Source organism: Limanda limanda, unplaced genomic scaffold (assembly GCF_963576545.1).
Source record: "Limanda limanda unplaced genomic scaffold, fLimLim1.1 SCAFFOLD_157, whole genome shotgun sequence".
Lineage (NCBI taxonomy): Eukaryota > Metazoa > Chordata > Actinopteri > Pleuronectiformes > Pleuronectidae > Limanda > Limanda limanda.
This window is the reverse complement of record NW_026870437.1, coordinates 43,806-66,670: the sequence shown is the minus strand read 5'-3', so window position 1 is coordinate 66,670 and position 22,865 is coordinate 43,806. Positions and strand designations below refer to the sequence as shown.

Sequence of the window (22,865 nt, the reverse complement as noted above, 5' to 3'; positions counted from 1 at the left end):
GTCTCTTTTCTTGCTTCTTGTCTCGTGCTGCAGCCGTTTGGACAAACTGCAGAGACGGGGACGACTGATAACTGAATATGGGCTGCAGTACCTGTTTGAAACACTTGCTGTCAGTCCTACGTGTTGATCCTTTAACTACAGATGTTTGTCTTCTCAACAGCTCAGCTGTACGGAAGTTCTGAAGTGAAACAGCTCTATAAGAGAAGTGGAGGAGACGTCACTGTTCAATGTTTCTTCCCTAACCCCAAAGGAAGTAAATACTTCTGCAGAGAAGAATGTGGAGAGACAAAGAACGTTCTCGTCAAAACAAGTGGTAACGATGAACGAAGCGGCAGATACAGCATCTTGTATGACACACAACATAAAGGAGAAGGAGGATATCTGTTTGTGACCATCACACAGCTCATCAGCTCCGACTCAGGACGCTACAGATGTTCTGTGGGTGAAGAATCACACAGAGACTTCAAAGTCATTGTCATTGATGGTAAGTTTCCACTAGAGCGAACGTCAAAGCTTCCTAAAGTTAAAGCTTCCTAAACTTAAAGCTTCCTAAAGCTAAAGCTTCCTAACATTAAAGCTTCCTAAAGTTAAAGCTTCCTAAAGTGAAAGCTTCCTAAAGTTAAAGCTTCCTAAAGTCAAAGCTTCCTAAAATTAAAGTGTCCTAAAGTTAAAGCTTCGTAACGTTAAAGCTTCCTAAAGTTAAAGCTTCCTAAAGCTAAAGCTTCCTAAAGTTAAAACTTCCTAAAGTTAAAGCTTCCTAAAGTTAAAGCTTCCTAAAGTTAAAGCTTCCTAAAGTCAAAGCTTCCAAAAGTTAAAGCTTCCTAAAGTTAAAGCTTCCTAAAGCAAAAGCTTCCTAAAGTTAAAGCTTCCTAAAGTTAAAGCTTCCTAACGTTATAGCTTCCTAAAGTTAAAGCTTCCTAAAGTTAAAGTTTCCTAAAGTTAAAGCTTCCTAAAGTTAAAGTGTCCTAAAGTTAAAGCTTCCTAAAGTTAAAGCTTCCTCAAGCTAAAGCTTCCTAAAGTTAAAGCTTCCAAAAGTTAAAGCTTCCTCAAGCTAAAGCTTCCTAAAGCTAAAGCTTCCTAAAGTCAAAGCTTCCTAAATTCAAAGCTTCCTAAAATTAAAGTGTCCTAAAGTTAAAGCTTCCTAACGTTAAAGCTTCCTAAAGTTAAAGCTTCCTAAAGCTAAAGCTTCCTAAAGTTAAAGCTTCCTAAAGTTAAAGCTTCCTAACGTCAAAGCTTCCTAAAGCTTCCTAAAGTTAAAGCTTCCTAAAGTCAAAGCTTCCTAAAGTTAAAGCTTCCTAAAGTCAAAGCTTCCTAAAGTTAAAGCTTCCTAAAGTCAAAGCTTCCTAAAGTTAAAGTGTCCTAAAGTTAAAACTTCCTAAAGTCAAAGCTTCCTAAAGTTAAAGCTTCCTAAAGCTAAAGCTTCCTAAAGTTAAAGCTTCCTAAGGTCAAAGCTTCCTAAAGTCAAAGCTTCGTAACGTTAAAGCTTCCTAAAGTCAAAGCTTCCTAAAGCTAAAGCTTCCTAAAGTTAAAGCTTCCTAAAGGTAAAGCTTCCTAAAGTTAAAGCTTCCTAAAGCTAAAGCTTCCTAAAGTTAAAGCTTCCTAAAGTTAAAGCTTCCTAAAGTTAAAGCTTCCTAACTTCAAAGCTTCCTAAAGCTTCCTAAAGTTAAAGCTTCCTAAAGTCAAAGCTTCCTAAAGTTAAAGCTTCCTAAAGTCAAAGCTTCCTAAAGTTAAAGCTTCCTAAAGTCAAAGCTTCCTAAAGTTAAAGTGTCCTAAAGTTAAAGCTTCCTAAAGTTAAAGCTTCCTAAGGTCAAAGCTTCCTAAAGTCAAAGCTTCCTAAAGCTAAAGCTTCCTAAAGTTAAAGCTTCCTAAAGTTAAAGCTTCCTAAAGTTAAAGCTTCCTAACGTCAAAGCTTCCTAAAGTTAAAGCTTCCTAAAGCTAAAGCTTCCTAAAGTTAAAGCTTCCTAAAGTCAAAGCTTCCTAAAGTTAAAGCTTCCTAAAGTCAAAGCTTCCTAAAGTTAAAGCTTCCTAAAGTCAAAGCTTCCTAAAGCTAAAGCTTCCTAAAGTTAAAGCTTCCTAAAGTTAAAGCTTCCTAAAGTTAAAGCTTCCTAAAGTCAAAGCTTCCAAAAGTTAAAGCTTCCTAAAGTTAAAGCTTCCTAAAGCTAAAGCTTCCTAAAGTTAAAGCTTCCTAAAGTTAAAGCTTCCTAACGTTATAGCTTCCTAAAGTTAAAGCTTCCTAAAGTTAAAGTTTCCTAAAGTTAAAGCTTCCTAAAGTTAAAGCTTCCTAGCATTAAAGCTTCCTAAAGTTAAAGCTTCCTAAAGTCAAAGCTTCCTAAAGTCAAAGCTTCTTAAAGTCAAAGCTTCCTAACGTTAAAGCTTCCTAAAGTCAAAGCTTCCTAAAGCTAAAGCTTCCTAAAGTTAAAGCTTCCTAAAGTTAAAGCTTCCTAAAGTTAAAGCTTCCTAAAGCTAAAGCTTCCTAAAGTTAAAGCTTCCTAAAGTTAAAGCTTCCTAACGTCAAAGCTTCCTAAAGCTTCCTAAAGTTAAAGCTTCCTAAAGTCAAAGCTTCCTAAAGTTAAAGCTTCCTAAAGTCAAAGCTTCCTAAAGTTAAAGCTTCCTAAAGTCAAAGCTTCCTAAAGCCAAAGCTTCCTAAAGTTAAAGCTTCCTAAAGTTAAAGCTTCCTAAAGTTAAAGCTTCCTAAAGTTAAAGCTTCCTAAAGTCAAAGCTTCCTAAAGTTAAAGCTTCCTAAAGTCAAAGCTTCCTAAAGTTAAAGTGTCCTAAAGTTAAAGCTTCCTAAAGTTAAAGCTTCCTAAGGTCAAAGCTTCCTAAAGCTTCCTAAAGTTAAAGCTTCCTAAAGTCAAAGCTTCCCAAAGTTAAAGCTTCCTAAAGTCAAAGCTTCCTAAAGTTAAAGCTTCCTAAAGTCAAAGCTTCCTAAAGTTAAAGTGTCCTAAAGTTAAAGCTTCCTAAAGTTAAAGCTTCCTAAGGTCAAAGCTTCCTAAAGTCAAAGCTTCCTAAAGCTAAAGCTTCCTAAAGTTAAAGCTTCCTAAAGTTAAAGCTTCCTAAAGTTAAAGCTTCCTAACGTCAAAGCTTCCTAAAGTTAAAGCTTCCTAAAGCTAAAGCTTCCTAAAGTTAAAGCTTCCTAAAGTCAAAGCTTCCTAAAGTTAAAGCTTCCTAAAGTCAAAGCTTCCTAAAGTTAAAGCTTCCTAAAGTTAAAGCTTCCTAACGTTATAGCTTCCTAAAGTTAAAGCTTCCTAAAGTAAAAGTTTCCTAAAGTTAAAGCTTCCTAAAGTTAAAGCTTCCTAAAGTGAAAGCTTCCTAACGTTAAATCTTCCTAAAGCAAAGCTTCCTAAAGTTAAAGCTTCCAAAAGTTAAAGCTTCCTAACGTCAAAGCTTCCTAAAGCTTCCTAAAGTTAAAGCTTCCTTAAGTCAAAGCTTCCTAAAGTTAAAGCTTCCTAAAGTCAAAGCTTCCTAACGTTATAGCTTCCTAAAGTTAAAGCTTCCTAAAGTTAAAGCTTCCTAAAGTTAAAGCTTCCTAACGTTATAGCTTCCTAAAGTTAAAGCTTCCTAAAGTTAAAGTTTCCTAAAGTTAAAGCTTCCTAAAGCTAAAGCTTCCTAAAGTTAAAGCTTCCTAAAGTTAAAGCTTCCTAACGTCAAAGCTTCCTAAAGCTTCCTAAAGTTAAAGCTTCCTAAAGTCAAAGCTTCCTAAAGTTAAAGCTTCCTAAAGTCAAAGCTTCCTAAAGTTAAAGCTTCCTAAAGTCAAAGCTTCCTAAAGCTAAAGCTTCCTAAAGTTAAAGCTTCCTAAAGTTAAAGCTTCCTAAAGTTAAAGCTTCCTAAAGTTAAAGCTTCCTAAAGTCAAAGCTTCCTAAAGTTAAAGCTTCCTAAAGTCAAAGCTTCCTAAAGTTAAAGTGTCCTAAAGTTAAAGCTTCCTAAAGTTAAAGCTTCCTAAGGTCAAAGCTTCCTAAAGCTTCCTAAAGTTAAAGCTTCCTAAAGTCAAAGCTTCCTAAAGTTAAAGCTTCCTAAAGTCAAAGCTTCCTAAAGTTAAAGCTTCCTAAAGTCAAAGCTTCCTAAAGTTAAAGTGTCCTAAAGTTAAAGCTTCCTAAAGTTAAAGCTTCCTAAGGTCAAAGCTTCCTAAAGTCAAAGCTTCCTAAAGCTAAAGCTTCCTAAAGTTAAAGCTTCCTAAAGTTAAAGCTTCCTAAAGTTAAAGCTTCCTAACGTCAAAGCTTCCTAAAGTTAAAGCTTCCTAAAGCTAAAGCTTCCTAAAGTTAAAGCTTCCTAAAGTCAAAGCTTCCTAAAGTTAAAGCTTCCTAAAGTCAAAGCTTCCTAAAGTTAAAGCTTCCTAAAGTTAAAGCTTCCTAACGTTATAGCTTCCTAAAGTTAAAGCTTCCTAAAGTAAAAGTTTCCTAAAGTTAAAGCTTCCTAAAGTTAAAGCTTCCTAAAGTGAAAGCTTCCTAAAGTCAAAGCTTCCTAAAGTCAAAGCTTCCTAACGTTAAATCTTCCTAAAGTCAAAGCTTCCTAAAGCTAAAGCTTCCTAAAGTTAAAGCTTCCTAAAGTTAAAGCTTCCTAAAGTTAAAGCTTCCTAAAGCAAAGCTTCCTAAAGTTAAAGCTTCCAAAAGTTAAAGCTTCCTAACGTCAAAGCTTCCTAAAGCTTCCTAAAGTTAAAGCTTCCTTAAGTCAAAGCTTCCTAAAGTTAAAGCTTCCTAAAGTCAAAGCTTCCTAAAGTTAAAGCTTCCTAAAGTCAAAGCTTCCTAAAGTTAAAGTGTCCTAAAGTTAAAGCTTCCTAAAGCTAAAGCTTCCTAAAGTTAAAGCTTCCTAAAGTTAAAGCTTCCTAACGTCAAAGCTTCCTAAAGCTTCCTAAAGTCAAAGCTTCCTAAAGTCAAAGCTTCCTAAAGTTAAAGCTTCCTAAAGTCAAAGCTTCCTAAAGTTAAAGTGTCCTAAAGTTAAAGCTTCCTAAAGTTAAAGCTTCCTAAGGTCAAAGCTTCCTAAAGTCAAAGCTTCCTAAAGCTAAAGCTTCCTAAAGTTAAAGCTTCCGAAAGTTAAAGCTTCCTAACGTCAAAGCTTCCTAAAGCTTCCTAAAGTTAAAGCTTCCTGAAGTCAAAGCTTCCTAAAGCTAAAGCTTCCTAAAGTTAAAGCTTCCTAAAGTCAAAGCTTCCTAAAGTTAAAGCTTCCTTAAGTCAAAGCTTCCTAAAGTTAAAGCTTCCTAAAGTCAAAGCTTCCTAAAGCTAAAGCTTCCTAAAGTTAAAGCTTCCTAAAGTTAAAGCTTCCTAAAGTTAAAGCTTCCTAAAGTCAAAGCTTCCAAAAGTTAAAGCTTCCTAAAGCTAAAGCTTCCTAAAGCTAAAGCTTCCTAAAGTTAAAGCTTCCTAAAGTTAAAGCTTCCTAACGTTATAGCTTCCTAAAGTTAAAGCTTCCTAAAGTAAAAGTTTCCTAAAGTTAAAGCTTCCTAAAGTTAAAGCTTCCTAACATTAAAGATTCCTAAAGTTAAAGCTTCCTAAAGTGAAAGCTTCCTAAAGTCAAAGCTTCCTAAAGTCAAAGCTTCCTAACGTTAAATCTTCCTAAAGTCAAAGCTTCCTAAAGCTAAAGCTTCCTAAAGTTAAAGCTTCCTAAAGTTAAAGCTTCCTAAAGTTAAAGCTTCCTAAAGCTAAAGCTTCCTAAAGTTAAAGCTTCCTAAAGTTAAAGCTTCCTAACGTCAAAGCTTCCTAAAGCTTCCTAAAGTTAAAGCTTCCTAAAGTCAAAGCTTCCTAAAGTTAAAGCTTCCTAAAGTCAAAGCTTCCTAAAGTTAAAGCTTCCTAAAGTCAAAGCTTCCTAAAGTTAAAGCTTCCTAACGTCAAAGCTTCCTAAAGCTTCCTAAAGTTAAAGCTTCCTAAAGTCAAAGCTTCCTAAAGTTAAAGCTTCCTAAAGTCAAAGCTTCCTAAAGTTAAAGCTTCCTAAAGTCAAAGCTTCCTAAAGTTAAAGTGTCCTAAAGTTAAAGCTTCCTAAAGTTAAAGCTTCCTAAGGTCAAAGCTTCCTAAAGTCAAAGCTTCCTAAAGCTAAAGCTTCCTAAAGTTAAAGCTTCCGAAAGTTAAAGCTTCCTAAAGTTAAAGCTTCCTAACGTTATAGCTTCCGAAAGTTAAAGCTTCCTAAAGTTAAAGTTTCCTAAAGTTAAAGCTTCCTAAAGTTAAAGCTTCCTAACATTAAAGCTTCCTAAAGTTAAAGCTTCCTAAAGTGAAAGCTTCCTAAAGTCAAAGATTCCTAAAGTTAAAGCTTCCTAAAGCTAAAGCTTCCTAAAGTCAAAGCTTCCTAAAGTTAAAGTGTCCTAAAGTTAAAGCTTCCTAAAGTTAAAGCTTTCTAAAGCTAAAGCTTCCTAAAGTTAAAGCTTCCTAAAGTTAAAGCTTCCTAACGTCAAAGCTTCCTAAAGCTTGCTAAAGTTAAAGCTTCCTAAAGTCAAAGCTTCCTAAAGTTAAAGCTTCCTAAAGTTAAAGCTTCCTAAAGTCAAAGCTTCCTAAATTCAAAGCTTCCTAAAATTAAAGTGTCCTAAAGTTAAAGCTTCCTAACGTTAAAGCTTCCTAAAGTTAAAGCTTCCTAAAGCTAAAGCTTCCTAAAGTTAAAGCTTCCTAAAGTTAAAGCTTCCTAACGTCAAAGCTTCCTAAAGCTTCCTAAAGTTAAAGCTTCCTAAAGTCAAAGCTTCCTAAAGTTAAAGCTTCCTTAAGTCAAAGCTTCCTAAAGTTAAAGCCTCCTAAAGTCAAAGCTTCCTAAAGTTAAACTGTCCTAAAGTTAAAGCTTCCTAAAGTCAAAGCTTCCTAAAGTTAAAGCTTCCTAAAGCTAAAGCTTCCTAAAGTTAAAGCTTCCTAAGGTCAAAGCTTCCTCAAGTCAAAGCTTCCTAACGTTAAAGCTTCCTAAAGTCAAAGCTTCCTAAAGCTAAAGCTTCCTAAAGTTAAAGCTTCCTAAAGTTAAAGCTTCCTAAAGTTAAAGCTTCCTAAAGCTAAAGCTTCCTAAAGTTAAAGCTTCCTAAAGTTAAAGCTTCCTAAAGTTAAAGCTTCCTAAGGTCAAAGCTTCCTAAAGTCAAAGCTTCCTAAAGCTAAAGCTTCCTAAAGTTAAAGCTTCCGAAAGTTAAAGCTTCCTAAAGTTAAAGCTTCCTAACGTTATAGCTTCCGAAAGTTAAAGCTTCCTAAAGTTAAAGTTTCCTAAAGTTAAAGCTTCCTAAAGTTAAAGCTTCCTAACATTAAAGCTTCCTAAAGTTAAAGCTTCCTAAAAAGAAAGCTCCCTAAAGTCAAAGCTTCCTAAAGTTAAAGCTTCCTAAAGCTAAAGCTTCCTAAAGTCAAAGCTTCCTAAAGTTAAAGTGTCCTAAAGTTAAAGCTTCCTAAAGTTAAAGCTTTCTAAAGCTAAAGCTTCCTAAAGTTAAAGCTTCCTAAAGTTAAAGCTTCCTAACGTCAAAGCTTCCTAAAGCTTGCTAAAGTTAAAGCTTCCTAAAGTCAAAGCTTCCTAAAGTTAAAGCTTCCTAAAGTTAAAGCTTCCTAACGTTAAAGCTTCCTAAAGTCAAAGCTTCCTAAAGCTAAAGCTTCCTAAAGTTAAAGCTTCCTAAAGTTAAAGCTTCCTAAAGTTAAAGCTTCCTAAAGCTAAAGCTTCCTAAAGTTAATGCTTCCTAAAGTTAAAGCTTCCTAAAGTTAAAGCTTCCTAACGTTAAAGCTTCCTAAAGTCAAAGCTTCCTAAAGCTAAAGCTTCCTAAAGTTAAAGCTTCCTAAAGTTAAAGCTTCCTAAAGTTAAAGCTTCCTAAAGCTAAAGCTTCCTAAAGTTAAAGCTTCCTAAAGTTAAAGCTTCCTAAGGTCAAAGCTTCCTAAAGTCAAAGCTTCCTAAAGCTAAAGCTTCCTAAAGTTAAAGCTTCCGAAAGTTAAAGCTTCCTAAAGTTAAAGCTTCCTAACGTTATAGCTTCCGAAAGTTAAAGCTTCCTAAAGTTAAAGTTTCCTAAAGTTAAAGCTTCCTAAAGTATAAGCTTCCAAACGTCAAAGCTTCCTAAAGCTTCCTAAAGTTAAAGCTTCCTAAAGTCAAAGCTTCCTAAAGTTAAAGCTTCCTAAAGTCAAAGCTTCCTAAAGTTAAAGCTTCCTAAAGTCAAAGCTTCCTAAAGTCAAAGCTTCCTAACGTTAAAGCTTCCTAAAGTCAAAGCTTCCTAAAGCTAAAGCTTCCTAAAGTTAAAGCTTCCTAAAGTTAAAGCTTCCTAAAGTTAAAGCTTCCTAAAGCTAAAGCTTCCTAAAGTTAAAGCTTCCTAAAGTTAAAGCTTCCTAAAGCTAAAGCTTCCTAAAGTTAAAGCTTCCTAAAGTTAAAGCTTCCTAACGTCAAAGCTTCCTAAAGCTTCCTAAAGTTAAAGCTTCCTAAAGTCAAAGCTTCCTAAAGTTAAAGCCTCCTAAAGTCAAAGCTTCCTAAAGTTAAAGTGTCCTAAAGTTAAAGCTTCCTAAAGTCAAAGCTTCCTAAAGTTAAAGCTTCCTAAAGCTAAAGCTTCCTAAAGTTAAAGCTTCCTAAAGCTAAAGCTTCCTAAAGTTAAAGCTTCCTAAAGCTAAAGCTTCCTAAAGTTAAAGCTTCCTAAGGTCAAAGCTTCCTCAAGTCAAAGCTTCCTAACGTTAAAGCTTCCTAAAGTCAAAGCTTCCTAAAGTTAAAGCTTCCTAAAGTTAAAGCTTCCTAAAGTTAAAGCTTCCTAAAGCTAAAGCTTCCTAAAGTTAAAGCTTCCTAAAGTTAAAGCTTCCTAAAGTTAAAGCTTCCTAAGGTCAAAGCTCCCTAAAGTCAAAGCTTCCTAAAGCTAAAGCTTCCTAAAGTTAAAGCTTCCGAAAGTCAAAGCTTCCTAAAGTTAAAGCTTCCTAACGTTATAGCTTCCGAAAGTTAAAGCTTCCTAAAGTTAAAGTTTCCTAAAGTTAAAGCTTCCTAAAGTTAAAGCTTCCTAACATTAAAGCTTCCTAAAGTTAAAGCTTCCTAAAGTCAAAGCTCCCTAAAGTCAAAGCTTCCTAAAGTTAAAGCTTCCTAAAGCTAAAGCTTCCTAAAGTCAAAGCTTCCTAAAGTTAAAGTGTCCTAAAGTTAAAGCTTCCTAAAGTTAAAGCTTTCTAAAGCTAAAGCTTCCTAAAGTTAAAGCTTCCTAAAGTTAAAGCTTCCTAACGTCAAAGCTTCCTAAAGCTTGCTAAAGTTAAAGCTTCCTAAAGTCAAAGCTTCCTAAAGTTAAAGCTTCCTAAAGTTAAAGCTTCCTAACGTTAAAGCTTCCTAAAGTCAAAGCTTCCTAAAGCTAAAGCTTCCTAAAGTTAAAGCTTCCTAAAGTTAAAGCTTCCTAAAGTTAAAGCTTCCTAAAGCTAAAGCTTCCTAAAGTTAAAGCTTCCTAAAGTTAAAGCTTCCTAAAGTTAAAGCTTCCTAAAGTTAAAGCTTCCTAAAGTTAAAGCTTCCTAAGGTCAAAGCTTCCTAAAGTCAAAGCTTCCTAAAGCTAAAGCTTCCTAAAGTTAAAGCTTCCGAAAGTTAAAGCTTCCTAAAGTTAAAGCTTCCTAACGTTATAGCTTCCGAAAGTTAAAGCTTCCTAAAGTTAAAGTTTCCTAAAGTTAAAGCTTCCTAAAGTTAAAGCTTCCTAACATTAAAGCTTCCTAAAGTTAAAGCTTCCTAAAGTGAAAGCTTCCTAAAGTCAAAGCTTCCTAAAGTTAAAGCTTCCTAAAGTTAAAGCTTCCTAAAGTTAAAGCTTCCTAAAGCTAAAGCTTCCTAAAGTTAAAGCTTCCTAAAGTTAAAGCTTCCTAAAGTTAAAGCTTCCTTAAGTCAAAGCTTCCTAAAGTCAAAGCTTCCTAAAGTTAAAGCTTCCTAAAGTTAAAGCTTCCTAAAGTTAAAGCTTCCTAAGGTCAAAGCTTCCTAAAGTCAAAGCTTCCTAAAGCTAAAGTGTCCTAAAGTTAAAGCTTCCTAAAGTTAAAGCTTCCTAAGGTCAAAGCTTCCTAAAGTCAAAGCTTCCTAAAGCTAAAGCTTCCTAAAGCTAAAGCTTCCTAAAGTTAAAGCTTCCTAAAGTTAAAGCTTCCTAAAGTTAAAGCTTCCTAAAGTTAAAGCTTCCTAACGTCAAAGCTTCCTAAGGTCAAAGCTTCCTAAAGTTAAAGTGTCCTAAAGTTAAAGCTTCCTAAAGTTAAAGCTTCCTAAGGTCAAAGCTTCCTAAAGTCAAAGCTTCCTAAAGCTAAAGCTTCCTAAAGCTAAAGCTTCCTAAAGTTAAAGCTTCCTAAAGTTAAAGCTTCCTAAAGTTAAAGCTTCCTAAAGTTAAAGCTTCCTAACGTCAAAGCTTCCTAACGCTTCCTGAAGTTAAAGCTTCCTAAAGCTTCCTAAAGTCAAAGCTTCCTAAAGTCAAAGCTTCCTAAAGTTAAAGCTTCCTAAAGTTAAAGCTTCCTAAATTCAAAGCTTCCTAAATTCAAAGCTTCCTAAAATTAAAGTGTCCTAAAGTTTAAGCTTCCTAACATTAAAGCTTCCTAAAGTTAAAGCTTCCTAAAGCTAAAGCTTCCTAAAGTTAAAGCTTCCTAAAGTTAAAGCTTCCAAACGTCAAAGCTTCCTAAAGCTTCCTAAAGTTAAAGCTTCCTAAAGTCAAAGCTTCCTAAAGTTAAAGCTTCCTAAAGTCAAAGCTTCCTAAAGTTAAAGCTTCCTAAAGTCAAAGCTTCCTAAAGTCAAAGCTTCCTAACGTCAAAGCTTCCTAAAGTCAAAGCTTCCTAAAGCTAAAGCTTCCTAAAGTTAAAGCTTCCTAAAGTTAAAGCTTCCTAAAGTTAAAGCTTCCTAAAGCTAAAGCTTCCTAAAGTTAAAGCTTCCTAAAGTTAAAGCTTCCTAAAGTTAAAGCTTCCTAACGTCAAAGCTTCCTAAAGCTTCCTAAAGTCAAAGCTTCCTAAAGTTAAAGCTTCCTAAAGTCAAAGCTTCCTAAAGTTAAAGCTTCCTAAAGTCAAAGCTTTCTAAAGTTAAAGTGTCCTAAAGTTAAAGCTTCCTAAAGTTAAAGCTTCCTAAGATCAAAGCTTCCTAAAGTTAAAGCTTCCTAAAGCTAAAGCTTCCTAAAGTTAAAGCTTCCTAAAGTTAAAGCTTCCTAACGTCAAAGCTTCCTAAAGCTTCTTAAAGTTAAAGCTTCCTAAAGTCAAAGCTTCCTAAAGTTAAAGCTTCCTAAAGTCAAAGCTTCCTAAAGTTAAAGCTTCCTAAAGTCAAAGCTTCCTAAAGTCAAAGCTTCCTAACGTTAAAGCTTCCTAAAGTCAAAGCTTCCTAAAGCTAAAGCTTCCTAAAGTTAAAGCTTCCTAAAGTTAAAGCTTCCTAAAGTTAAAGCTTCCTAAAGCTAAAGCTTCCTAAAGTTAAAGCTTCCTAAAGTTAAAGCTTCCTAAAGTTAAAGCTTCCTAACGTCAAAGCTTCCTAAAGCTTCCTAAAGTTAAAGCTTCCTAAAGTCAAAGCGTCCTAAAGTTAAAGCTTCCTAAAGTCAAAGCTTCCTAAAGTTAAAGCTTCCTAAAGTCAAAGCTTCCTAAAGTTAAAGTGTCCTAAAGTTAAAGCTTCCTAAAGTTAAAGCTTCCTAAGGTCAAAGCCTCCTAAAGTCAAAGCTTCCTAAAGCTAAAGCTTCCTAAAGTTAAAGCTTCCTAAAGTTAAAGCTTCCTAAAGTTAAAGCTTCCTAAATTTAAAGCTTCCTAAAGTTAAAGTTTCCTAAAGTTAAAGCTTCCTAAAGTTAAAGCTTCCTAACATTAAAGCTTCCGAAAGTTAAAGCTTCCTAAAGTTAAAGCTTCCTAACGTTATAGCTTCCGAAAGTTAAAGCTTCCTAAAGTTAAAGTTTCCTAAAGTTAAAGCTTCCTAAAGTTAAAGCTTCCTAACATTAAAGCTTCCTAAAGTTAAAGCTTCCTAAAGTGAAAGCTTCCTAAAGTTAAAGCTTCCTAAAGTCAAAGCTTCCTAAAGTCAAAGCTTCCTAACGTTAAAGCTTCCTAAAGTCAAAGCTTCCTAAAGCTAAAGCTTCCTAAAGTTAAAGCTTCCTAAAGTTAAAGCTTCCTAAAGTTAAAGCTTCCTAAAGCTAAAGCTTCCTAAAGTTAAAGCTTCCTAAAGTTAAAGCTTCCTAAAGTTAAAGCTTCCTAACGTCAAAGCTTCCTAAAGCTTCCTAAAGTTAAAGCTTCCTAAAGTCAAAGCGTCCTAAAGTTAAAGCTTCCTAAAGTCAAAGCTTCCTAAAGTTAAAGCTTCCTAAAGTCAAAGCTTCCTAAAGTTAAAGTGTCCTAAAGTTAAAGCTTCCTAAAGTTAAAGCTTCCTAAGGTCAAAGCCTCCTAAAGTCAAAGCTTCCTAAAGCTAAAGCTTCCTAAAGTTAAAGCTTCCTAAAGTTAAAGCTTCCTAAAGTTAAAGCTTCCTAAATTTAAAGCTTCCTAAAGTTAAAGTTTCCTAAAGTTAAAGCTTCCTAAAGTTAAAGCTTCCTAACATTAAAGCTTCCGAAAGTTAAAGCTTCCTAAAGTTAAAGCTTCCTAACGTTATAGCTTCCGAAAGTTAAAGCTTCCTAAAGTTAAAGTTTCCTAAAGTTAAAGCTTCCTAAAGTTAAAGCTTCCTAACATTAAAGCTTCCTAAAGTTAAAGCTTCCTAAAGTGAAAGCTTCCTAAAGTCAAAGCTTCCTAAAGTTAAAGCTTCCTAAAGTTAAAGCTTCCTAAAGTTAAAGCTTCCTAAAGCTAAAGCTTCCTAAAGTTAAAGCTTCCTAAAGTTAAAGCTTCCTAAAGTTAAAGCTTCCTTAAGTCAAAGCTTCCTAAAGTCAAAGCTTCCTAAAGTTAAAGCTTCCTAAAGTCAAAGCTTCCTAAAGTTAAAGTGTCCTAAAGTTAAAGCTTCCTAAAGTTAAAGCTTCCTAAGGTCAAAGCTTCCTAAAGTCAAAGCTTCCTAAAGCTAAAGCTTCCTAAAGTTAAAGCTTCCTAAAGTTAAAGCTTCCTAAAGTTAAAGCTTCCTAAAGTTAAAGCTTCCTAAAGTTAAAGCTTCCTAACGTCAAAGCTTCCTAACGCTTCCTGAAGTTAAAGCTTCCTAAAGCTTCCTAAAGTCAAAGCTTCCTAAAGTCAAAGCTTCCTAAAGTTAAAGCTTCCTAAAGTTAAAGCTTCCTAAATTCAAAGCTTCCTAAATTCAAAGCTTCCTAAAATTAAAGTGTCCTAAAGTTTAAGCTTCCTAACATTAAAGCTTCCTAAAGTTAAAGCTTCCTAAAGCTAAAGCTTCCTAAAGTTAAAGCTTCCTAAAGTTAAAGCTTCCAAACGTCAAAGCTTCCTAAAGCTTCCTAAAGTTAAAGCTTCCTAAAGTCAAAGCTTCCTAAAGTTAAAGCTTCCTAAAGTCAAAGCTTCCTAAAGTTAAAGCTTCCTAAAGTCAAAGCTTCCTAAAGTCAAAGCTTCCTAACGTTAAAGCTTCCTAAAGTCAAAGCTTCCTAAAGCTAAAGCTTCCTAAAGTTAAAGCTTCCTAAAGTTAAAGCTTCCTAAAGTTAAAGCTTCCTAAAGCTAAAGCTTCCTAAAGTTAAAGCTTCCTAAAGTTAAAGCTTCCTAAAGTTAAAGCTTCCTAACGTCAAAGCTTCCTAAAGCTTCCTAAAGTTAAAGCTTCCTAAAGTCAAAGCTTCCTAAAGTTAAAGCTTCCTAAAGTCAAAGCTTCCTAAAGTTAAAGCTTCCTAAAGTCAAAGCTTTCTAAAGTTAAAGTGTCCTAAAGTTAAAGCTTCCTAAAGTCAAAGCTTCCTAAAGTTAAAGCTTCCTAAAGTCAAAGCTTTCTAAAGTTAAAGTGTCCTAAAGTTAAAGCTTCCTAAAGTTAAAGCTTCCTAAGATCAAAGCTTCCTAAAGTTAAAGCTTCCTAAAGCTAAAGCTTCCTAAAGTTAAAGCTTCCTAAAGTTAAAGCTTCATAACGTCAAAGCTTCCTAAAGCTTCTTAAAGTTAAAGCTTCCTAAAGTCAAAGCTTCCTAAAGTTAAAGCTTCCTAAAGTCAAAGCTTCCTAAAGTTAAAGCTTCCTAAAGTCAAAGCTTCCTAAAGTCAAAGCTTCCTAACGTTAAAGCTTCCTAAAGTCAAAGCTTCCTAAAGCTAAAGCTTCCTAAAGTTAAAGCTTCCTAAAGTTAAAGGTTCCTAAAGTTAAAGCTTCCTAAAGCTAAAGCTTCCTAAAGTTAAAGCTTCCTAAAGTTAAAGCTTCCTAAAGTTAAAGCTTCCTAACGTCAAAGCTTCCTAAAGCTTCCTAAAGTTAAAGCTTCCTAAAGTCAAAGCGTCCTAAAGTTAAAGCTTCCTAAAGTCAAAGCTTCCTAAAGTTAAAGTGTCCTAAAGTTAAAGCTTCCTAAAGTTAAAGCTTCCTAAGGTCAAAGCTTCCTAAAGTCAAAGCTTCCTAAAGCTAAAGCTTCCTAAAGTTAAAGCTTCCGAAAGTTAAAGCTTCCTAAAGTTAAAGCTTCCTAACGTTATAGCTTCCGAAAGTTAAAGCTTCCTAAAGTTAAAGTTTCCTAAAGTTAAAGCTTCCTAAAGTTAAAGCTTCCTAACATTAAAGCTTCCTAAAGTTAAAGCTTCCTAAAGTGAAAGCTTCCTAAAGTCAAAGCTTCCTAAAGTTAAAGCTTCCTAAAGTTAAAGCTTCCTAAAGTTAAAGCTTCCTAAAGCTAAAGCTTCCTAAAGTTAAAGCTTCCTAAAGTTAAAGCTTCCTAAAGTTAAAGCTTCCTTAAGTCAAAGCTTCCTAAAGTCAAAGCTTCCTAAAGTTAAAGCTTCCTAAAGTCAAAGCTTCCTAAAGTTAAAGTGTCCTAAAGTTAAAGCTTCCTAAAGTTAAAGCTTCCTAAGGTCAAAGCTTCCTAAAGTCAAAGCTTCCTAAAGCTAAAGCTTCCTAAAGTTAAAGCTTCCTAAAGTTAAAGCTTCCTAAAGTTAAAGCTTCCTAAAGTTAAAGCTTCCTAAAGTTAAAGCTTCCTAACGTCAAAGCTTCCTAACGCTTCCTGAAGTTAAAGCTTCCTAAAGCTTCCTAAAGTCAAAGCTTCCTAAAGTCAAAGCTTCCTAAAGTTAAAGCTTCCTAAAGTTAAAGCTTCCTAAATTCAAAGCTTCCTAAATTCAAAGCTTCCTAAAATTAAAGTGTCCTAAAGTTTAAGCTTCCTAACATTAAAGCTTCCTAAAGTTAAAGCTTCCTAAAGCTAAAGCTTCCTAAAGTTAAAGCTTCCTAAAGTTAAAGCTTCCAAACGTCAAAGCTTCCTAAAGCTTCCTAAAGTTAAAGCTTCCTAAAGTCAAAGCTTCCTAAAGTTAAAGCTTCCTAAAGTCAAAGCTTCCTAAAGTTAAAGCTTCCTAAAGTCAAAGCTTCCTAAAGTCAAAGCTTCCTAACGTTAAAGCTTCCTAAAGTCAAAGCTTCCTAAAGCTAAAGCTTCCTAAAGTTAAAGCTTCCTAAAGTTAAAGCTTCCTAAAGTTAAAGCTTCCTAAAGCTAAAGCTTCCTAAAGTTAAAGCTTCCTAAAGTTAAAGCTTCCTAAAGTTAAAGCTTCCTAACGTCAAAGCTTCCTAAAGCTTCCTAAAGTTAAAGCTTCCTAAAGTCAAAGCTTCCTAAAGTTAAAGCTTCCTAAAGTCAAAGCTTCCTAAAGTTAAAGCTTCCTAACGTCAAAGCTTCCTAAAGCTTCCTAAAGTTAAAGCTTCCTAAAGTCAAAGCTTCCTAAAGTTAAAGCTTCCTAAAGTCAAAGCTTCCTAAAGTTAAAGCTTCCTAAAGTCAAAGCTTTCTAAAGTTAAAGTGTCCTAAAGTCAAAGCTTCCTAAAGTTAAAGCTTCCTAAGATCAAAGCTTCCTAAAGTTAAAGCTTCCTAAAGCTAAAGCTTCCTAAAGTTAAAGCTTCCTAAAGTTAAAGCTTCCTAACGTCAAAGCTTCCTAAAGCTTCTTAAAGTTAAAGCTTCCTAAAGTCAAAGCTTCCTAAAGTTAAAGCTTCCTAAAGTCAAAGCTTCCTAAAGTTAAAGCTTCCTAAAGTCAAAGCTTCCTAAAGTCAAAGCTTCCTAACGTTAAAGCTTCCTAAAGTCAAAGCTTCCTAAAGCTAAAGCTTCCTAAAGTTAAAGCTTCCTAAAGTTAAAGCTTCCTAAAGTTAAAGCTTCCTAAAGCTAAAGCTTCCTAAAGTTAAAGCTTCCTAAAGTTAAAGCTTCCTAAAGTTAAAGCTTCCTAACGTCAAAGCTTCCTAAAGCTTCCTAAAGTTAAAGCTTCCTAAAGTCAAAGCGTCCTAAAGTTAAAGCTTCCTAAAGTCAAAGCTTCCTAAAGTTAAAGCTTCCTAAAGTCAAAGCTTCCTAAAGTTAAAGTGTCCTAAAGTTAAAGCTTCCTAAAGTTAAAGCTTCCTAAGGTCAAAGCTTCCTAAAGTCAAAGCTTCCTAAAGCTAAAGCTTCCTAAAGTTAAAGCTTCCTAAAGTTAAAGCTTCCTAAAGTTAAAGCTTCCTAAATTTAAAGCTTCCTAAAGTTAAAGTTTCCTAAAGTTAAAGCTTCCTAAAGTTAAAGCTTCCTAACATTAAAGCTTCCTAAAGTTAAAGCTTCCTAAAGTGAAAGCTTCCTAAAGTCAAAGCTTCCTAAAGTTAAAACTTCCTAAAGTTAAAGCTTCCTAAAGTTAAAGCTTCCTAAAGCTAAAGCTTCCTAAAGTTAAAGCTTCCTAAAGTCAATGCTTCCTAAAGTCAAAGCTTCCTAACGTTAAAGCTTCCTAAAGTCAAAGCTTCCTAAAGCTAAAGCTTCCTAAAGTTAAAGCTTCCTAAAGTTAAAGCTTCCTAAAGTTAAAGCTTCCTAAAGCTAAAGCTTCCTAAAGTTAAAGCTTCCTAAAGTTAAAGCTTCCTAACGTCAAAGCTTCCTAAAGCTTCCTAAAGTTAAAGCTTCCTAGCGTCAAAGCTTCCTAAAGTTAAAGCTTCCTAAAGTCAAAGCTTCCTAAAGTTAAAGCTTCCTAAAGTCAAAGCTTCCTAAAGTTAAAGTGTCCTAAAGTTAAAGCTTCCTAAAGTTAAAGCTTCCTAAGGTCAAAGCTTCCTAAAGTCAAAGCTTCCTAAAGCTAAAGCTTCCTAAAGTTAAAGCTTCCTAAAGTTAAAGCTTCCTAAAGTTAAAGCTTCCTAAAGTTAAACCTTCCTAAAGTTAAAGCTTCCTAAAGTTAAAGTTTCCTAAAGTTAAAGCTTCCTAAAGTTAAAGCTTCCGAACATTAAACCTTCCTAAAGTTAAAGCTTCCTAACGTGAAAGCTTCCTAAAGTCAAAGCTTCCTAAAGTTAAAATTTCCTAAAGCTAAAGCTTCCTAAAGTCAAAGCTTCCTAAAGTTAAAGTGTCCTAAAGTTAAAGCTTCCTAAAGTTAAAGCTTCCTAAAGCTAAAGCTTCCTAAAGTCAAAGCTTCCTAAAGTTAAAGTGTCCTAAAGTTAAAGGTTCCTAAAGTTAAAGCTTCCTAAAGTTAAAGCTTCCTAACGTCAAAGCTTCCTAAAGCTTCCTAAAGTTAAAGCTTCCTAAAGTCAAAGCTTCCTAAAGTTAAAGCTTCCTAAAGTTAAAGCTTCCTAAAGTCAAAGCTTCCTAAATTCAAAGCTTCCTAAAATTAAAGTGTCCTAAAGTTAAAGCTTCCTAACGTTAAAGCTTCCTAAAGTTAAAGCTTCCTAAAGCTAAAGCTTCATAAAGTTAAAGCTTCCTAAAGTTAAAGCTTCCTAACGTCAAAGCTTCCTAAAGCTTCCTAAAGTTAAAGCTTCCTAAAGTCAAAGCTTCCTAAAGTTAAAGCTTCCTAAAGTCAAAGCTTCCTAAAGTTAAAGCTTCCTAAAGTCAAAGCTTCCTAAAGTTAAAGTGTCCTAAAGTTAAAGCTTCCTAAAGTCAAAGCTTCCTAAAGTTAAAGATTCCTAAAGCTAAAGCTTCCTAAAGTTAAAGCTTCCTAAAGTTAAAGCTTCCTAAAGTTAAAGCTTCCTAACGTCAAAGCTTCCTAAAGCTTCCTAAAGTTAAAGCTTCCTAAAGTCAAAGCTTCCTAAAGTTAAAGCTTCCTAAAGTTAAAGTGTCCTAAAGTTAAAGCTTCCTAAAGTTAAAGCTTCCTAAGGTCAAAGCTTCCTAAAGTCAAAGCTTCCTAAAGTTAAAGCTTCCTAAAGTTAAAGCTTCCTAAAGTCAAAGCTTCCTAAAGTTAAAGCTTCCTAAAGTCAAAGCTTCCTAAAGTTAAAGCTTCCTAAAGTCAAAGCTTCCTAAAGTTAAAGTGTCCTAAAGTTAAAGCTTCCTAAAGTCAAAGCTTCCTAAAGTTAAAGCTTCCTAAAGCTAAAGCTTCCTAAAGTTAAAGCTTCCTAAAGTTAAAGCTTCCTAAGGTCAAAGCTTCCTAAAGTTAAAGCTTCCTAACGTTAAAGCTTCCTAAAGTTAAAGCTTCCTAAAGTTAAAGCTTCCTAAAGCTAAAGCTTCATAAAGTTAAAGCTTCCTAAAGTTAAAGCTTCCTAACGTCAAAGTTTCCTAAAGTTAAAGCTTCCTAAAGTTAAAGCTTCCTAACATTAAAGCTTCCTAAAGTTAAAGCTCCCTAAAGTTAAAGCTTCCTAAAGTTAAAGCTTCCTAACGTCAAAGCTTCCTAAAGCTTCCTAAAGTTAAAGCTTCCTAAAGTCAAAGCTTCCTAAAGTTAAAGCTTCCTAAAGTTAAAGTGTCCTAAAGTTAAAGCTTCCTATAGTTAAAGCTTCCTAAGGTCAAAGCTTCCTAAAGTCAAAGCTTCCTAAAGTTAAAGCTTCCTAAAGTCAAAGCTTCCTAAAGTCAAAGCTTCCTAAAGTCAAAGCTTCCTAAAGTCAAAGCTTCCTAAAGTCAAAGCTTCCTAAAGTCAAAGCTTCCTAAAGTTAAAGTGTCCTAAAGTTAAAGCTTCCTAAAGTCAAAGCTTCCTAAAGTTAAAGCTTCCTAAAGCTAAAGCTTCCTAAAGTTAAAGCTTCCTAAAGTTAAAGCTTCCTAAGGTCAAAGCTTCCTAAAGTTAAAGCTTCCTAACGTTAAAGCTTCCTAAAGTTAAAGCTTCCTAAAGTTAAAGCTTCCTAAAGCTAAAGCTTCATAAAGTTAAAGCTTCCTAAAGTTAAAGCTTCCTAACGTCAAAGCTTCCTAAAGCTTCCTAAAGTTAAAGCTTCCTAAAGTCAAAGCTTCCTAAAGTTAAAGCTTCCTAAAGTCAAAGCTTCCTAAAGTTAAAGCTTCCTAAAGTCAAAGCTTCCTAAAGTTAAAGTGTCCTAAAGTTAAAGCTTCCTAAAGTCAAAGCTTCCTAAAGTTAAAGATTCCTAAAGCTAAAGCTTCCTAAAGTTAAAGCTTCCTAAAGTTAAAGCTTCCTAAAGTTAAAGCTTCCTAACGTCAAAGCTTCCTAAAGCTTCCTAAAGTTAAAGCTTCCTAAAGTCAAAGCTTCCTAAAGTTAAAGCTTCCTAAAGTCAAAGCTTCCTAAAGTTAAAGCTTCCTAAAGTCAAAGCTTCCTAAAGTTAAAGTGTCCTAAAGTTAAAGCTTCCTAAAGTTAAAGCTTCCTAAGGTCAAAGCTTCCTAAAGTCAAAGCTTCCTAAAGTTAAAGCTTCCTAAAGTTAAAGCTTCCTAAAGTCAAAGCTTCCTAAAGTTAAAGCTTCCTAAAGTCAAAGCTTCCTAAAGTTAAAGCTTCCTAAAGTCAAAGCTTCCTAAAGTCAAAGCTTCCTAAAGTTAAAGCTTCCTAAAGTCAAAGCTTCCTAAAGTTAAAGCTTCCTAAAGTCAAAGCTTCCTAAAGTTAAAGTGTCCTAAAGTTAAAGTGTCCTAAAGTCAAAGCTTCCTAAAGTTAAAGCTTCCTAAAGCTAAAGCTTCCTAAAGTTAAAGCTTCCTAAAGTTAAAGCTTCCTAAGGTCAAAGCTTCCTAAAGTTAAAGCTTCCTAAAGTCAAAGCTTCCTAAAGTTAAAGCTTCCAAATCGTCTGTCATCAGGATTTCTGTGAATCTGTGTATTTTTCCCTCAGACTCCACAACAACATCTCCCAGTTCCAGCTCCAGTTTCACACGTTCATCAGCTTCACCTGATACCACCGACCAGTCTGAGGACCAGACACCTGAGACCACAGGTAAACACATGTACCTGCGTCCTCTCAGCGCCGGTTGAAGCTGAAACACAGATTTTAATATGTGTCCTGTATTAATGCTCAGGAGCTGATACGTTCTACTCGAACAAGAACTTGATTCTGACTGTGAGACTGACGCTGGTCGTCATGGTGATCCTGTTATCAGGGGCCGCACTGATGTTCTGCAGAAACAGGACTAACAGACCCAGAGGTGGGGCAACAGGAAATACACACACACAAGTACACACATGTTGATCACACACACAACAACTGGATCATCAGTTTTCAGTGAATATGAAAATCATGGAGATCAAAACCCAGAATCTGATTCAGCAGCAAACACGAAACACAAGTTCCAACGATTACGTGCAGAAATAAGGAAAAGAAGGAAAACTTACTAGAACAAATACTAGAATTCATACTAGGTCACAGAGTACAACCAATACTATAAGATATATAGATAGATAGATAGATATAATAGAACAGAAGGTTATGATTGGACTCAAAGAACCTGTGTTGTCACCTTCTGCTGCTGAAGCTCCAGATGTGAACTCAGGACCCAGTTTGATTTACTCTTGTGTTTTCAGAAACTCCGGTGGAGACGGATCCTGCTTCTGTCCCTGAGGTGAATTTCAGTCGTTAGTAACACAAACGTCCCTGAGGTGACAAAACTTTGTCGACCAACATCCAGAAAAGATCTGAAAAAGAGAATGTCATTAAAAGTTAAAAAGAATAGAGATCTTAAAGAAATAGATTCAGATTCCTCAAAAGAGGAGCAGATTATAATATGTTGATATTTAAACGGTTTAGTTTTGTTTATTTTACTCAAATCGCTCTTGGTCTCCTGCAGTCCGACCCCGTGTACGAGGATTTCAGAGACGAGGACCGACCTCCTGCTGCTGTGGAAATCTCTCCAGATTATTCTTACGTCAAGTACAGCACAACACAACCAGTCACAGCCGGTGATGACGACAACTTTGTCACTGCTGCTACTTCTCAGCACAATGTAAGGAAAAGCATTACGACATTAAAATCTCTACCAGGTCATTTAAACATGAAGTCGATCCAGAAACAGCGTGAAGGAAACGTAGACTGTGAATAAGGACGGACAGAGACTACGTACAAATCCTGTGTTCTCTCGATTGACCAGCAGAGGGCGCCTCCACTGGTCGTAAATAGAATGGAAGTCAATAGAAGTTTCTGAGCCTACGTTAGTGAACATTTTACTAAGAAGTCTTCTGTCAAACAGCTGATGTTCATTTAGTCAATTCTGATCATTTAGAGTCAAAGCTTCAGAGGAGGTGGTTTTTAAGTGTAATAACACAATAGTAAAGTAAAGTCACACAAATACACTTTGTCTGTTTTCTTTTTCCAGGCTGACGACAGCTCAGGTTGACTCTCCTGCGATCGGGGGGGATTATACCAACAGGGCCACAGGCTCTGCCAACAGCCCCCCCCCCCGGTGAGGATGATGTCATCTATTCCGTCCTTCAGTAGATGATCTGTCACTTCAGCGTCTCCTCTCTCATTGGTCGACAGGAAGTGTTGGGATTTTAAATTTAAGCTTGTCTGTGTGTGTGTGTGTGTGTGAAGATGGCATTAGAACTGTACTCTAAACAATGAGGCAGGAGGGTGGGGGCAGGAGCAGTTTGTGCCAGATATAAGGCCTTCACACAAATGATTTATAATAACCATTGCTGCTTTGTGTTTATCTTGAAGTTAGAATGTGTGTGCGTCACATCGCTGGTCAGTCTCACACCTTTTTATATTAAAGCATAACTTCCTTAGCTTCATTCAACATCACACAGAGTTCAAGCAGCTGCTCCAGGTTCTGGAGAGAAGATAGAAAGGCATTGTTTTGTTTGGAGGATGCAAATGTTTACACAAACAGAACATACAGCCGATAGAGCAGGAACACAATATTCTTTACTCCAATGAACAACAACATTGACCCACAAGGCGTCAGCCGAGTCAAGGCTTGTTTATGAAACACAAAAGAGATTTGCCCAGAACTTTTAGAGGAGGGGCGTGACTGGGAGCAGCTCCTTGTCACTTCCTGGTTCCAGTGCCAGGAGGCGTGGATCTACGCCTGTGCACCATTAAGGGAGAACCACATTGATTTACGGTGACACCCCTTCATTATTTTGATCAATCAAATTATACCTACTGTTATAAATATTGCAATCATCGTCTTCTTGGCGCAACTATTGACTTCCCCGTGCTAAGGATTTAGCCGAGGCTGTGCATGAGCGCCCATAGCTATGCTGTTAACGTTTCATTGCTTCTTAATAAATACTTGTTGAATTAAACCGGCTCTTCTCATATTTGGGATAAACGAACACGTTGACAGAAGCAGCTGACGATAATCTGAAGCACATGAAGACAAAAGTTTTTTCTCAGTCTTATTTTATCATTATATTATTTAAGATGACAATGTTTTATGCTCACAGAAAATTAAAACAGGTTGAAGACAAATAATTCATGTTTAAGTTTATTGTCGTGTTGGTTATTTTTGGGAGCATCAGGATTAACATAAAATATATTGGTTACGAGAAATTGTGTTTCTCTGCTTTATTCAATTATACAAATTTAAAATACAAAAATACAAAAAGGTAAATTAATAAATATGCAGCTGTTAGTCTGGTCATGTGTGGTACTGCAGGTCAGTGGAAACACAATCTAGGACTTTCATCAAACACTGTCATTTTACAAACAGGAAGCGTGTTTGTGTGTGTGTGTGTGTGTGTGTGTGTGTGTGTGTGTGTGTGTGTGTGTGTGTGTGTGTGTGTGTGTGTGTGTGTGTGTGTGTTTGTGTGTTCTCTACTCTCCTCCCACAGTCCAACACATGTAGCTTGATGGACTGAAGTTGTGAGTATGGATTATTGTTTCTCTCTGAAACTAGAAATAGAAAATCACCAGAACCGTCTGCATGGGTACATGAAATAAAATCAAAACATGTTTTTATAGAGAGATATTACTTAAATATGTATAAAATATAA

General features: G+C 35.5%; 1 protein-coding gene across 1 annotated transcript in view; it reads left to right on the top strand.

The window, feature by feature from the left end:
- LOC132997079 (uncharacterized) overlaps positions 1–21,310 on the top strand; it is a 40,364-nt gene extending 19,054 nt beyond the window's left edge. The window contains exons 9-10 of the mRNA XM_061067411.1: positions 20,717–20,872; positions 21,242–21,310. Of these exons, the coding sequence (XP_060923394.1) occupies positions 20,717–20,872; positions 21,242–21,262 (177 nt within the window). The 3' untranslated portion in view covers positions 21,263–21,310. The remainder of the gene's footprint in view (positions 1–20,716; positions 20,873–21,241) is intronic.
- Positions 21,311–22,865: the final 1,555 nt, after the last annotated feature.